This window comes from Salmo trutta, chromosome 4 (genome assembly GCF_901001165.1).
Source record: "Salmo trutta chromosome 4, fSalTru1.1, whole genome shotgun sequence".
Taxonomy (NCBI): domain Eukaryota; kingdom Metazoa; phylum Chordata; class Actinopteri; order Salmoniformes; family Salmonidae; genus Salmo; species Salmo trutta.
This window is the reverse complement of record NC_042960.1, coordinates 33,750,013-33,764,204: the sequence shown is the minus strand read 5'-3', so window position 1 is coordinate 33,764,204 and position 14,192 is coordinate 33,750,013. Positions and strand designations below refer to the sequence as shown.

Genomic DNA, 14,192 nt, shown 5'->3' with positions numbered 1-14,192 from the left:
ACTATATACATTTTACGGATAGTATATTTTATGTATAAGCTGGAAGTAGAAGCCTAAGTGTTGTTGTCCATCAGTTTACTCCAATTAGGGGAGGGGTGGTAGGGTTAGGGGAAAATAATAAAGGAAAGTATATAACAAATGATGGTTAGTGGTAGAGCTGCAGACTATGTATGGCCTCCAGTAATTGGGATCTGCAACTTTCACCTCTGTATTTCCCGCTATCTATGAGTCTACCTCCTATCCTTCATGCCTATCTATGAGTAAACAATTTTTAAAGAGGGAGAATACAATTTTTAAGCAGCATTTATTAGCAAGTAACAGAGAGAGTTTATTTAGGAGAAATCACTTTAGCATCATCAGTTGTTCAGGTGGTCAGTCACAACAACATGGCTGAAAGTAAAACAGTAACATTAATTCAGTGGTTCATCCATTCAGATTTGTTCCAGATTTTATGAATCAGATGAGACCTTATCAATAGTTTTACACTTGTTCATAAAGTAACAGGGGATACGGCACACCTGAGAGAGGCACTTCAGTGTTTTATATCTCACAAAGGCTAAATAAGGAGACATGACTATAGCACAGCTCTGAGACAGTACAATACATGAATTATGCTGTCCCAAATGTCAAGAGTGATAATAGATCCATTACCACATGAAACTTATTGGGGAAAAAAGATCAGACATTGCCAGATGAGGGGCATGATTAAATTCATTACATAATTTTCATACAAACAGATCTTCTCTGAGTCATAATAAATCAAACTGAATTAATATACGAATATAGCTGGAAGATGCAATGCCGGGGTTCAATCTGTGGGCCCACTTTGCCACCATCAGGACAAATTGGAAAAACTGCCCTAAGACGAGCTACTTCTGTACTCCTTACCAAGCTTGCGAATTATCAGAACTCAAAATCAAACAGATCACACTATACGCTTTTAATGTAATATTTTCCAAGAATCTTTCTCAAACAATATGGGTTCTATGAGCCAATGAGCTTGCATGAATGATTCTGTCCAACAATGCCACCATGTGGCCAAACTGAATCATACTTTATAACTTAGCTAGACTCATCGGTCTGAGTTAAAACGGATCAAGAGATATAAACATGTGCCCGTTATAGCGCCATTGTTTGTTCGATCTGAATGTGCATAGAGATGTTGAGTCTTGACAGTGTTTGGAACATGTGTACCAAGTTGTTACAATATGAATATCGGTTTCTGAGTTATATGCATTCATGTGCCAGAACACATCCACATGAATGTTTATTGATCAGTAGCAGCCATGTTGTTTGACATGCTGTCCTAGAAAAACATGTGAGCGCTTGGTCTAAAGATGCCATGTATCAAGTGTTGTACAGATGTGTAATTCGGTGCCAGAGGAGTAATGTTTAGTGTTTTTTTTTATACAAAATTCTAAAATGGCAGAAAATCTATCATAGTGGACCTTCAGGGTCCTGGAGGCAAATTTGTTCCTTGCGAGGGGAGGGTCCTATGTAGCAAATTTTAGGTCTCTAGGTCACAAGGGGTGAGGGTTGTGACCTTTCAAAGTTAGCATTTTCAATCGCTTGCTATAGTGCCACCATGTGGCCAATTGGCATGGCATTGCATGAGAGGGTTTGGCCCTTGGCCCTTTACCATCTTGCAAAGATCCACCCTCCTGGGCCAACTCAAGTGAATTAGATTTTTTTTTCACACAATTTATGGAAGAATCCGAATAATAATAAACGGCATCAAATACATTAGGGTTTCACCCAGATTTGCAGGCTTAGCCCCCTAACTATACAGTTGGGAGACTGAGATTAGAGTGCACCCCTATAGTGCATCTCTCTAGTCTAGTGTGTTCTGGTCATTAATATATTAGAAAAAGACAGAGGGGTCAGAGAGAGTGAAAGGGAGAACAGTCTTTCTCTTCATCCATTATTCCATCTCATCCTTCTCTCCTCACATTCTCTCTTACTACAGTGCGGGTCCTTCCTCTCCTCACACTACTAGAGTTGGATGGGGGTGGCTGCTGTTGAGCTAGAGAAATGGTAGAAGTTACCCCTTAGTGCAGGTCTGGGACCAGTTTTGTTGTTGTAACCCCTAGTGATTCAGGTTAGGATATGAAGATCTGATACTAAAATAGTGCTAGGGAGGTAACCTCTGACTGTAACCCCAGGTTCTACCTCACAGCTTGGCTTTGCCTGGCTGCAGCTGCAAACTCTGGAGCTTCATGGCCATTCCCATATTCCCTGTGATCTTCAGCTTGCCCTGGAAGAACGCCTAAGGATCAGAATAGAGAGTCAGTCATTAGAATCAAAACACAGAGAGAGAGCAAGCGAGCAAGCAAGACTAATTTCACAGATGCTTTTTGGGAGGGCATAGCACAAGCCCATTTTTTATTAAACACACAAACACATATCTTGCACACACAATTCATCTCTCCAAACAGTTCTTCGTCATAACGCAGCCTCCATTTTGAGCAGTGAAAAGTAAATCACAATGCAGACAACACAATGGTGAAATACTCTTCTGGAGTGGGTCGGATAACAAACAATTTTGAAATAATTCCTGACCTGCACTATACTCCGGTAGTGTGTGTTCCCACCTGGTTTAAAGAGTTAAAATGGAGAAATGAACATCAGTGTGGAAAGTGGGGCAGCAGCAGGATCTATAGACCAGAGGGGCATATAGGACAGCCAGGGACTGCCTGCGCCTTGTGTGGCAGGCAGCACTAACACAGTGACCATAACGGGTTTGGCACTGCACCCAGCGTGTGTGAAAACCACTGGGAAAAGTGAAACCAGATTAACTAAACAGGCAGAATTCATGGACAAATCTCTCCCTCCTGTATTGCCCAATATAGGCTACAGCTCAATATGAGAGTGAGCACTAAGCATGCAGGCCTTCTCAGAGATACAAGTGTGAACACGTTGTCTGATGTACTCGATATACTCGATGTACTTGTGTCGTGTACACCCAGCTTAAGCAACAACAATAGACATCGTAACAGAAGCCCTGGAGGTTTCCTTGGTGAGACCGTAGTTCCAAAGACACGCCTATCCTCCATTACAAAAGCACCATTATATAAACTGGGGGAAAACTATAGAAGAAATGGACCATGATCAACCTTTTGAACGATAGATAATAGTACAGTTAGATCTAAGGTAAACAAGTATGACATCATTGCACTATGAAGATCCCAACCCTCTTCCTGGAGAGCCATCCTCCTGTCGATTTTTTGCGCCAACCCCAGTTGTAACTAACCTGGTGCAGCTTATCAACCAGCTAATTATTAAAATCAGGTACGCTAGATTAGGGTTGGAGTGAAAACCTACAGAATGGTAGCTCTCCAGGAACAGGGTTGGAGAGCCCTGAACTAACCTTACAAATTAGAGCTGAGTTCCTATACTACAATATAGTATACAAAACTTCCTTCAAATCAGACATACCTACAAACAGAGCAAATTAAAAGTAAAATAACAGACATTGACACAGATGTTGACCGCAGCGTTACTCATATTGAACCCGTTCTTTTTTATTCCAGAACTTGTTCTACTTAAAGAAACAATAAGGTGAATGGGCTCTTTTCTAAAGGGATCACCTATCAGGAGGCCAGTGTTGGGATCCGGCTAATAAAGACTGTGCCCCATAGCAAAAGTCTAGACTGTGTTGATGAAGTTAATCAACAAGTGAAGCGTTTTATCAAGAAAATTATGCCAAATATATAAATGTCAAGTCGGCTGGATGTCCTTTGGGTGGTGGACCACTCGATACATAGGGAAACTGTTGAGTGTGAAAAACCCAAGTGTTGAAGTTCTTGACACAAACCGGTGCACCTGACACCTACTACCACACCCCGTTCAAAGGCACTAACATTTTTTGTCTTGCTCATTCACCCTCTGAATGGCACACATACACAATCCTTGTCTCAAATGTCTCAAGGCTTGAAAAAAACGTATTTAACCCATCTCCTCCCCTTCATCTACACTGATTGAAATAAATGTAACAAGTTATTTATTTTTTCACCTTTATTTAACCAGGTAAGCTAGTTGAGAATAAGTTCTCATTTACAACTGTGACCTGGCCAAGATAAAGCAAAGCAGTGCGACACAAACAACACAGAGTTACATATGGAATAAACAAGCATAGTCAATAACACAATAGAAAAAAAGTGACATCAATTAGGGATCATAGCTTTCACCTGGTCAGTCGGTCATGGAAAGAGCAGGTGTTCTTAATATTTTGTATACTCAGCCGTCGGAAAGTATTCAGACCCCTTGACTTTTTCCACATTTTGTTACATTACAGCCTTATTCTAAAATTGATTAAATTGTTTTTTTCCCCTCATCAATCTATACACAATACCCCATAATGACAAAGCAAAAACAGGTTTGTAGACATTTTTGCACATTTTTTTTTTTTTTTAATGAAATTTTTACGTAAGTATTCAGACCCTTTACGCAGTGCTTTGTTGAAGCACCTTTGACAGCGATTACAGCCTCGAGTCTTCTTGGGTATCACGCTACAAGCTTGGCACACCTGTATTTGGGGAGTTTCTCCCATTCTTCTCTGCAGATCCTCTCAAGCTCTGTCAGGTTGGATGGGGAGTGTCGCTGCACAACTATTTTCAAGTCTCTCCAAAGATGTTCGATCGGGTTCAAGTCCGGGCTTTGGCTGGGCCACTCAAGGACATTCAGAGACTTGTCCCGAAACCACTCCTGCATTGTGTTGGCTGTGTGCTTAGGGTCGCTGTCATGTTGGAAGGTGACCCTTCGCCCAAGTCTGAGGTCCTGAGCAGGTTTTCATCAAGGATCTCTCTGTACTTTGCACTGTTAATCTTTGCCTCGATCTTCACAAGTCCCCCAGTTCCTGCCGCTGATCAACATTGCCACAGCATGATGCTGCCACCACCATGCTTCATCATAGGGATGGTGCCAGGTTTCCTCCAGGTGTGACGCTTGGCATTCAGGCTAAATAGTTAAATCTTGGTTTCATCAGAACAGAGAAACTTGTTTCTCTTGGTCTGAGAGTTCTTTAGGTGCCTTTTGGCCAACTTCATGCGGGCTATCATTTGCCTTTTACTGGTGAGTGGCTTCCATCTGGCCACTCTACCATAAAGGCCTGATTGGTGGAGTGCTGCAGAGATCTTTGTCCTTCTGGAAGGTTCTCCCATCTCCACAGAGGAACTTTAGAGCTCTGGCAGAGTGACCATCGGGTTCTTGGTCACCTCCCTGACCTAGGCCCTTCTCCCCTGATTGTTAAGTTTGGCCGGGTGGCCAGCTCTAGGAAGATCCTTGGTGGTTCCAAACTTCTAATTAAGAATGATGGAGGCCACTGTGTTCTTTGGGACCTTCCATGCTGCAGAAATGTTTTGGTACACTTCCCCAGATCTGTGCCTCAACAAAATCCTGTCTCGGAGCTCTACAGACAATTCCTTCAACCTCATGGCTTGGTTTTTGCTCTGACATGCACTGTCAACTGTGGAACCTTATATTGACGTGTGTCCCTTTCCAAATCATGTCTAAACAATTGAATTTACCACAGGTGGACTCCAATCAAGTTGTAGAAACATCTCATGGACGCTTAATGGAAACAGGATGCACCTGAGCTCAATTTCAAGTCTCATAGCAAAGGGTCTGAATACTTATGTAAATAAGGTATTGCAGTTTAAGTTTATTTCATTTGCAAAAAAAATGTTTTCACTTTGGGGTATTGTGTGTAGATTGCTGAGTAAATACTTTTTATTAATTAATTTTAGAATAAGGCTGAAACATAACAAAATGTGGAAAAAGTCAAGGGGTCTGAATACTTTCCGAAGGCACCGTACTGTATGAATATAACATTCTGTTGGTGGCAAGAATTTTGTATAATCATTTAAATTTAAAAACTCAGTGTTGAAGCTTGTTAGCTAGCATAACATAGTAGGGTTTTCTATTTCACTACTGACCGTTGTCTGACTGGCTGGCTGACTGACTAACTAAAGAAATTAAGTCAAATGAGAGGTCATGAAGAGCAGGAGTACAGCCCACGCCATTATGTAAAACCTCAATATTGAAATGGACCAATTAGAATATATACAGCCTCTCTCACACCCATAAGTCTAAGAAGATTGTTTAAGTTTGCAAACTTAAACAAAGAGACTGACTAAAATACAGCATATCAACTCCCTAAAGTAATAACAGCAGAAGTCCGCTACTAACAACTATGGGGGAAAAGAGTTTGTTGAGTCTAATCACGCCCCACCAAGGCCAAGTAATACTTACTGTCTGTGGGTTCATTTTCCCCGTCATCAAGGACAGCAGGTCTGCATCCAACATGGCAATGGTGCAGTCCGCTTTCTTTGCTAGAAGGGGAGAAGGAGGAGAGGAAGAGGCGAGCAAGAAAGGGAGAAATACAGAGACCACAACAATCACAATACAGCCTGTGAAAATACAACTAGCTTTTTACATTCTTACTGTCAATGTGGACCAAACCTCTCATTCTGACCTGTCGTTGTGGACACAGCCCTTGCTGTTCTTACCTGTGTCATTGTGAACGCAACCCTTGCCATTCTTCACGTCCACTATCCAGGTGGCCTCTTCACCATCCGGACCATTCTTTACCTTGAAGGCAAACACCCCCCCAATCTTCTTCACAAATGACTCCCCATCCTACAGAGATACAAGGTAGTATAAGTCATAAGAATGATAAATCAGTACTATATCATAATGTCATGTCCAAATATGGGGAAAAAGGACTCCGATGTTAGGCCGAATACAACAGGTGTAGACCTTACAGTGAAATGCTTACTTACAGGCTCTAACCAATAGTGCAAAAAAGGTATTAGGTGAACAATAGGCAGGTAAAGAAATAAAGCAACAGTAAAAAGACAGGCTATATACGGTAGCGAGGCTACATACAGACACCGGTTAGTCAGGCTGATTGAGGTAGTATGTACATGTAGATATGGTTAAAGTGATTATGCATATATGATGAAGAGAGAGTAGCAGTAGCGTAAAAGAAGGGTTGGCAGGTGGTGGGTGGCAGGACACAATGCAGATAGCCCGGTAAGTCAATGCACGGGAGCACTGGTTGGTCGGCCCAATTGAGGTATTATGTACATGAATGTATAGTTAAAGTGACTACGCATATATGATAAACAGAGAGTAGCAGCAGCGTAAAAAGAGGGGTGGGGGGGTTGTTGGGGGGGCACACAATGCAAATAGTCCAGGTAGCCATTTGATTACCTGTTCAGGAGTCTTATGGCTTGGGGTAAAAACGATTGAAAAGCCTTTTTGTACTAGACTTCGCACTCCGGTACCGCTTGCCATGCGGTAGTAGAGAGAAGTCTATGACTGGGGTGGCTGGGGTCTTTGACAATTTTTAGGGCCTTCCTCTGACACCGCCTGGTGTAGAGGTCCTGGATGGCAGGCAGCTTAGCCCCAGTGATGTACTGGGCCGTACGCACTACCCTCTGTAGTGCCTTGCGGTCAGAAGCCGAGCAATTGCCGTACCAGGCAGTGATGCAACCAGTCAGGATGCTCTCAATGTTGCAGCTGTAGAACCTTTTGAGGATCTCAGGACCCATGCCACATCTTTTAGTTTCCTGAGGGGGAATAGGCTCTGTCGTGCCCTCTTCACGACTGTCTTGGTGTGTTTGGACCATTCTAGTTTGTTGTTGATGTGGACACGAAGGAACTTGAAGCTCTCAACATGCTCCGCTACAGCCCTGTAGATGAGAATGGGGGCGTGCTCGGTCCTCCTTTTCCTGTAGTCCACAATCATCTCCTTGGTCTTGGTTACGTTGAGGGATAGGTTGTTATTCTCTGACCTCCTCCCTATAGGCCGTCTCGTCGTTGTCGGTGATCAGGCCTACCACTGTTGTGTCGTCTGCAAACTTAATGATGGTGTTGGAGTCGTCCCTGACCATGCAGTCGTGGGTGAACAGGGAGTACAGCAGGGGACTGAGCACGCACCCCTGGGGAGCTCCAGTGTTGAGGATCAGCGTGGCAGATGTGTTGTACCTACCCTCACCACCTGGGGGCGGCCCGTCAGAAAGTCCAGGATCCAGTTGCAGAGGGAGGTGTTTAGTCCCAGGATCCTTAGCTTAGTGATGAGCTTTGAGGGCACTATGGTGTTGAACGCTGAGCTGTAGTCAATGAATAGCATTCTCACATAGGTGTTCCTTTTGTCCAGGTGGGAAAGGGCAGTGTGGAGTGCAATAGAGATTGTATCATCTGTGGATCTGTTTGGGCGGTATGCAAATTGGAGTGGGTCTAGGGTTTCTGGGATAATGGTGTTGATGTGAGCCATTACCAACCTTTCAAAGCACTTCATGGCTACAGACGTGAGTGCTACAGTTCTGTAGTCATTTAGGCAGGTTGTGTTCGTGGGCACAGGGAAAATGGTGGTCTGCTTGAAACATGTTGGTATTACAGACTCAATCAGGGACATGTTGAAAATGTCAGTGAAGACACCTGCCAGTTGGTCAGCACATGCCCGGAGCACACGTCCTGGTAATCCGTCTGGCCCCGCAGCCTTGTGTATGTTGACCTGTTTAAAGGTCTTACTCACATTGGCTACGGAGAGCGTGGTCACACAGTCGTCCAGAACAGCTGATGCTCTCATGCATGCCTCAGTATTGCTTGCCTCGAAGCGAGCATAGAAGTGGTTTAGCTCGTCTGGTAGGCTTGTCACTGGGCAGCTCGTGGCTGTGCTTCCCTTTGTAGTCTGTAATTGTTTGCAAGCCCTGCCACATAAGACGAGCGTCGGAGCCGGTGTAGTATGATTCAATCTTAGCCCGGTATTGACGCTTTGCCTGTTTGATGGTTCGTCGCAGGGCATAGCAGGATTTCTTGTAAGCTTCCGGGTTAGAGTCCCGCTCCTTGAAAGCGGCAGCTCTACCCTTTAGCTCAGTGCGAATGTTGCCTGTAATCCATGGCTTCTGTTTGGGGTATGTACGTACAGTCACTGTGGGGATGACGTCCTCGATGCACTTATTGATAAAGCCAGTGACTGATGTGGTGTACTCCTCAATGCCATCAGAAGAATCCCGCAACATGTTCCAGTCTGTGATAGCAAAACAGTCCTGTAGTTTAGCATCTGCTTCATCTGACCACTTTTTTATAGACCGAGTCACTGGTGCTTCCTGCTTTAATTCTTGCTTGTAAGCAGGAATCAGGAGGATAGAGTTGTGGTTGTATATATCAAATGGAGGGCGAGGGAGAGCTTTGTACGCGTCTCTGTGTGTGGAGTACAGGTGATCTAGATTTATTTTCCCTCTGGTTGCACATTTAACATGATAGAAATTTGGTAGAACTGATTTAAGTTTCCCTGCATTAAAGTCTCCGGCCACTAGGAGCACCAGCCCTGGGTGAGAGATCCTAATAGGAACCAGATAGCCAGCACTGCTCCACTGCTGCCAGACAGACTTGTAAAATCTAAAGTAGGACAAGAGATTAGTGATGCACCAATAGGACATTTTTGTCCGATACCGATTTCCGATATTTTCCTTGCAAAAAAAAAAAAAAAAAGATACCGATAACCGATATATAAAAAAAAAAAAGCGGCCTTTTAACTATTTAACTGTACTAGAATGCTTAACACATACGGACGCAGTGGTCTAAAGTCCTGCATCTCAGTGCAAGAGGCGTCACTACAGTCCCTGGTTCAAATCCAGGCTGTATCACATCCGGTCGTGATTGGGAGTCCCATAGGACAGCGCACAATTGGCCCAGCGTCACCTGGTTTGGCCGACATTGTAAATAAGAATTTGTTCTTAACTGACTTGCCTAGTTAAATAAAGGTTACACACACACACACAGATCAAAAAGTAATTTTGTTGTTATTTACGTATGTCCCCTTTACCAGTAAAACAAAATCAAAACCTATTTCTTTCACTTACTTACTGTAATATTTCGTTCTTCAGTCATTTCATTCTTAACCAGGATTTCTATGGAACGTCATTTGGGTATTTGCGTGTCAAAAAATAAATACTATTTAACACTATTTGACGTGTCAAATAAGCTTGTTGACCAATCAGTACCTGAATATGACTGCACGTCACATAATAATTTAAACGGGTTCACACATTTTTATGTAGTTATTACACATTGATTACACCATCACTCGTATTTCATATGTCACAACGATTTATCAATACATATACTATCGTGCACCTACACTGCTGGTCATAAAATAAGCTAGCTAGCTCATGGATGCAAACAATATTCTTCCCCAAAAACATAGCAAAACAACAACCTGTTTCAGTAGGTATAATTAGCTAGCTACCTATATAGCTAGGTGTCATCATCTAAAAGAACCCTAATTTATAAGACAGTTCTTATTTGATTAAATGGTTTTCGGACCCATCTATGTGAAGCTAGCCAAAGTAAGGATTAGCCACAATAGTGGACTTTGTATGACATAATTCTACTATTTGTATTCCTTTGCATTACTCTCAATGACATACCTTAATTTTGAAGGCAAACCGCAAATTCCACTATTGTGCCTAATCCTTATTGTGGCTAGCTTCTCAACACATAACCCGGTGCAGTCAAGCCTCACTAGCCAGATGAAGCTAGCTGGCTGCTTATAACGTTAGCTTTGGGCAACAGGGTTAAGTAGCTGGCTAGCTATGTATTTTCATGAAATGAAGTTCAATTTCAATAGATGAACAACAAGTGGCAACCTAGCTAATACTTACTCACAAGGATTCCTAAATCATTGCCAAGAATAATGAAAATGACTGCAGGTTCTACTGGTTTTCAGGCTGGTTGTATTGGTGCCAGCTAGGTACCAAGCTAAAGCTAGCTACCCCAGAAGTTGCGGTCGCGGTATTGTAAACACATCGTTCGTGGCCGGTGTTTGCAGACTTTTTTGTACATCTTTTTTGACACGCAAAGACCCAAACGGCATTCCATAGTATATATATGTCGTGAAGCTAACAGCAGTGATGCTATTACTGTGTAACTCCGGTGGGGCAACATCTGAAAAATAGCTCACTTGGTAGTGTGTACCGGTGCTCAACCAGTTGGCAAAAGCCAACATCACCCACGACAGACAACGGTTGATTGTCAAGGGCAATGAATTCCATTATCTTGGCTTTAATGGATTTCGCCTTGGAGTTGTCTCGCTGAAATGTTGTTACTCTTTGAAATGACTGCTCGACTTGTTGACTGCTCGATCCACACAGCAGACATTGTGGGCTAGTTTAGGAATGCTATGTTGCACATATAGCGCAACATTTTATATGGCATCATTATGCCATGTACCTACATTATATAGGTATGCACATCAGCTTTGACATCGGTTTTGCACATTGGGGCGTTAAACTAGACATTGGGCCGATACCGATGTTGCCATTTTTTGCTAATATCGACCGATTCCGATATGTTCACCGATATATCGTTCATCCCTACAAGAGATGAATGTTGCACATCCAGAGTCAAGAGTTGCAAACTAGTTTGGTTCCGTTTATTTCTGTCTGTGTAATAGAGGTCTAGTTGTGTATTTTGGACCCAACAGCACTGCTGTTCACTGATGGCTAGGCTGTGTTAAGGCGAGAGATAGAGATAGCAAGAAACTGAGATAGAAAGAGAGTGAGAGAGAGCAAGTGAGGGGGAGAGAGATCTGCCATCGTCTAGTTTGTGATGTTTATAGTAGTAATGAGGTCAGAAGGAGCAAAGCAGCTGCCAATAAACACACAACTTTATAGAATGTAGGACCATTTATCTGATTGGTTCAAACAACATAACTTTATCATTGTATGACATGGAGAAAATCCTGTTTCCGGGAAGGGATCCAAGTATGCTGCAGTCAAAGTGGAAAGAGAAATTGAAATAGTTTGTCTCCTTCATGTAGTACGGTAGGATCAAGAATGAATAACCCTCATATGGCTGTAGTGTGGAGGAAATGGATCAGAGGTCACAATATACACATTTTCAGTGAAAAGGAACAGAAAAGAGGTCTAAACATGTTGGTGTGAAAACAGAATGAGGGTTTGCAGCATTAGCAGAACGTATTCCAATAGCCATTGTTTCATTTTGTGCCATTTTAGTCTACTTTAGAGGATGAAGCAATAATTGATAACTGAAACAGATAACACACAGTAATAAAGGTACCTCCTCCAGCTTCTTTTTTATCTCCTGGAAGACTGCATAGGCCTTGAACCTCTCCAGGCTGCTCTCTGCATTGGTGTTAACTGCCTGGATTCTCTGGGAGCTGAGAGAGGAGAGAGAGAGCGCGAGGGGGAGAACGAGAGAGACGGATAATGGACAGAAGGCATGACATACAGAGCCTGTGAGATAGGCTACAACTATAACAAGCCAATTAGGATTATTCAGCAGGAGAAAAGGGGTATAGCATGGAGGTAGATCACCCAGGCTAAAGAGAGAGTCCTCATTACATAAGGCTCTTGCCACAGTCACAAGTAGATACTTTTCGCAACACTAGTATTTACGCACTAACTTCAATTTACTATTCAGATTGTCCGTAGGGTAGGCCCTTATGCAGGAATAAAAAACAAATCTGCTTCTTTGTGCAGGTATGTTGTAGACTTACTTCCTCTCCGCTTACCTCATATTAAAATAAAAGTCCTGCACCATACCTGCACAAAAAAGCAATACTTTTATTTTGACATGAGGTAAGCAAAGAGGAGCTGAATGAGTCTCCAACAGACACACATTTGGAAATTCTGTTTAATTATACTTTCCATTCTGTTTTTCTCAAATTCCCTACTTCACAAGGGCTCAAGCATATAGACAATCAACAGAATAAGTTGGAATGTCATTTTATTTAACTTCTGGCTTCCTGCGAACTATTGCGTTTTTTTACAAGCTAAATCACAACATGATGGTGTTGCACTGTAAACCATGTCAGTCAACTACTCTAATTATCAGTGACTGACATCCACTGTGAGAGCAGTCCAAATGCACAGAGCAGAAGACATATTTGATGTAAGTTGTAGAAAAGGGTTGGCTCTTTGATTACATAATTAGACTTAATATCTAGTTTTAACGTACATCTAAACGCAATATGATGAATGTGGTGTGAAAGTAATACCAATAAAGATGGATTCCATAGGAATATAATACTTGTCAGGTTGGCAAGGTTTCGCTATCCTGTTATTATTACACAAGTCATGTGTTAGCACAGCAGTTGTCATTGTTTTCAAAGAGCTAGCCAGCAGCTAGCATAGCTCCACACTTGCGTTTCACAGGGTTGACCCGATCCAGATGAATAATGCGAGGAAACGAGTGGCAATTAAATGGCTGTGATAATGTTACTAAGTCGAAGTATTTCTCACCTTACAACCTGTGATTCGCGCATTTTGAAATTTGAAACAACCATTTTCAAACAGGCCGATGCAGCTCTTATGCTTGCTGTGTTGTGAATAAACTTCGAAACCGGAATTCCTTGTTATGCTTCTCTGCAAGACCCTACATGTCAATAACCGAGAGGGCGATGATTTGATCTTCAATGCAGAGTTCTATTACACTGTTCCTTGGAGCCAAAGATTTTTACCTAGATTTGATTTTGTTTTTTTTCTCTCACAAAAACAGCCGAATTTGCTCTCAGCCTATCTGACCAAATAACTAACATCTTTGTTCATGTGTTGATGAGTATTATTGGCCACTATTCCAATCACACGATCTTATTCTGCCTTAAACAACTAATTTCACTTGTAAGCCTTGCTCTTTTTATGCCCTATTATTTTTATATTTCATTTATTTAATGGTTTTATTTTTAATAAAACATATGTAAGACATTTATATTGCAAACCATTTTTTAAATAGATTGTCGAACAGGATCAGTACCATGAAATTGTCTTGTCCCTCGCGTCATAAGTCGTGGTTTAGTGACATATTTTGAGTTAGAATATACATTTTTTCTACCACTTTAAAACCTGTTAAACTCTGAACGGTTGTTTTGGGTCATGTACAAGGCCTGGTGCGTATGGGGGGGGGGGGGGGGGGTACACCCCCCAAATTAAAAAATAAATAAAATAACAAATAAAATAATAATAAAATAAATAATAAAATAGAAAAGTGACAAATCATTTGAAAGCTACAGGCCTTGTCTTCTTGGATATTGATCTCAAATCTTACTACTGGCAATGTCATAAGAATCTTCCCCTCCCCCATAAAGGGCGGCAGGTGGCCGTACTTTTGGGCCAGTACCCGAAAGGTCGCTTGATCGAATCCCCAAGCAGACAAGGTGAAAAATC

The 14,192-nt window shown here is 42.2% G+C and overlaps 1 protein-coding gene across 1 annotated transcript; it reads right to left on the bottom strand.

Annotated features, from left to right (window-relative positions):
* Window positions 1–285: 285 nt before the first annotated feature.
* On the bottom strand, window positions 286–13,413 carry LOC115192267 (non-specific lipid-transfer protein). Its single transcript, XM_029750574.1, has 6 exons — window positions 13,272–13,413; window positions 12,088–12,187; window positions 6,507–6,636; window positions 6,250–6,329; window positions 2,170–2,266; window positions 286–2,023 (listed from the first exon to the last, which is right to left on the bottom strand). Exons 1-5 carry the CDS (start codon window positions 13,313–13,315, stop codon window positions 2,171–2,173), a joined length of 450 nt encoding a protein of 149 aa, XP_029606434.1. The 5' UTR covers window positions 13,316–13,413; the 3' UTR covers window positions 286–2,023; window position 2,170.
* Between the last annotated feature and the right edge of the window lie 779 nt (window positions 13,414–14,192).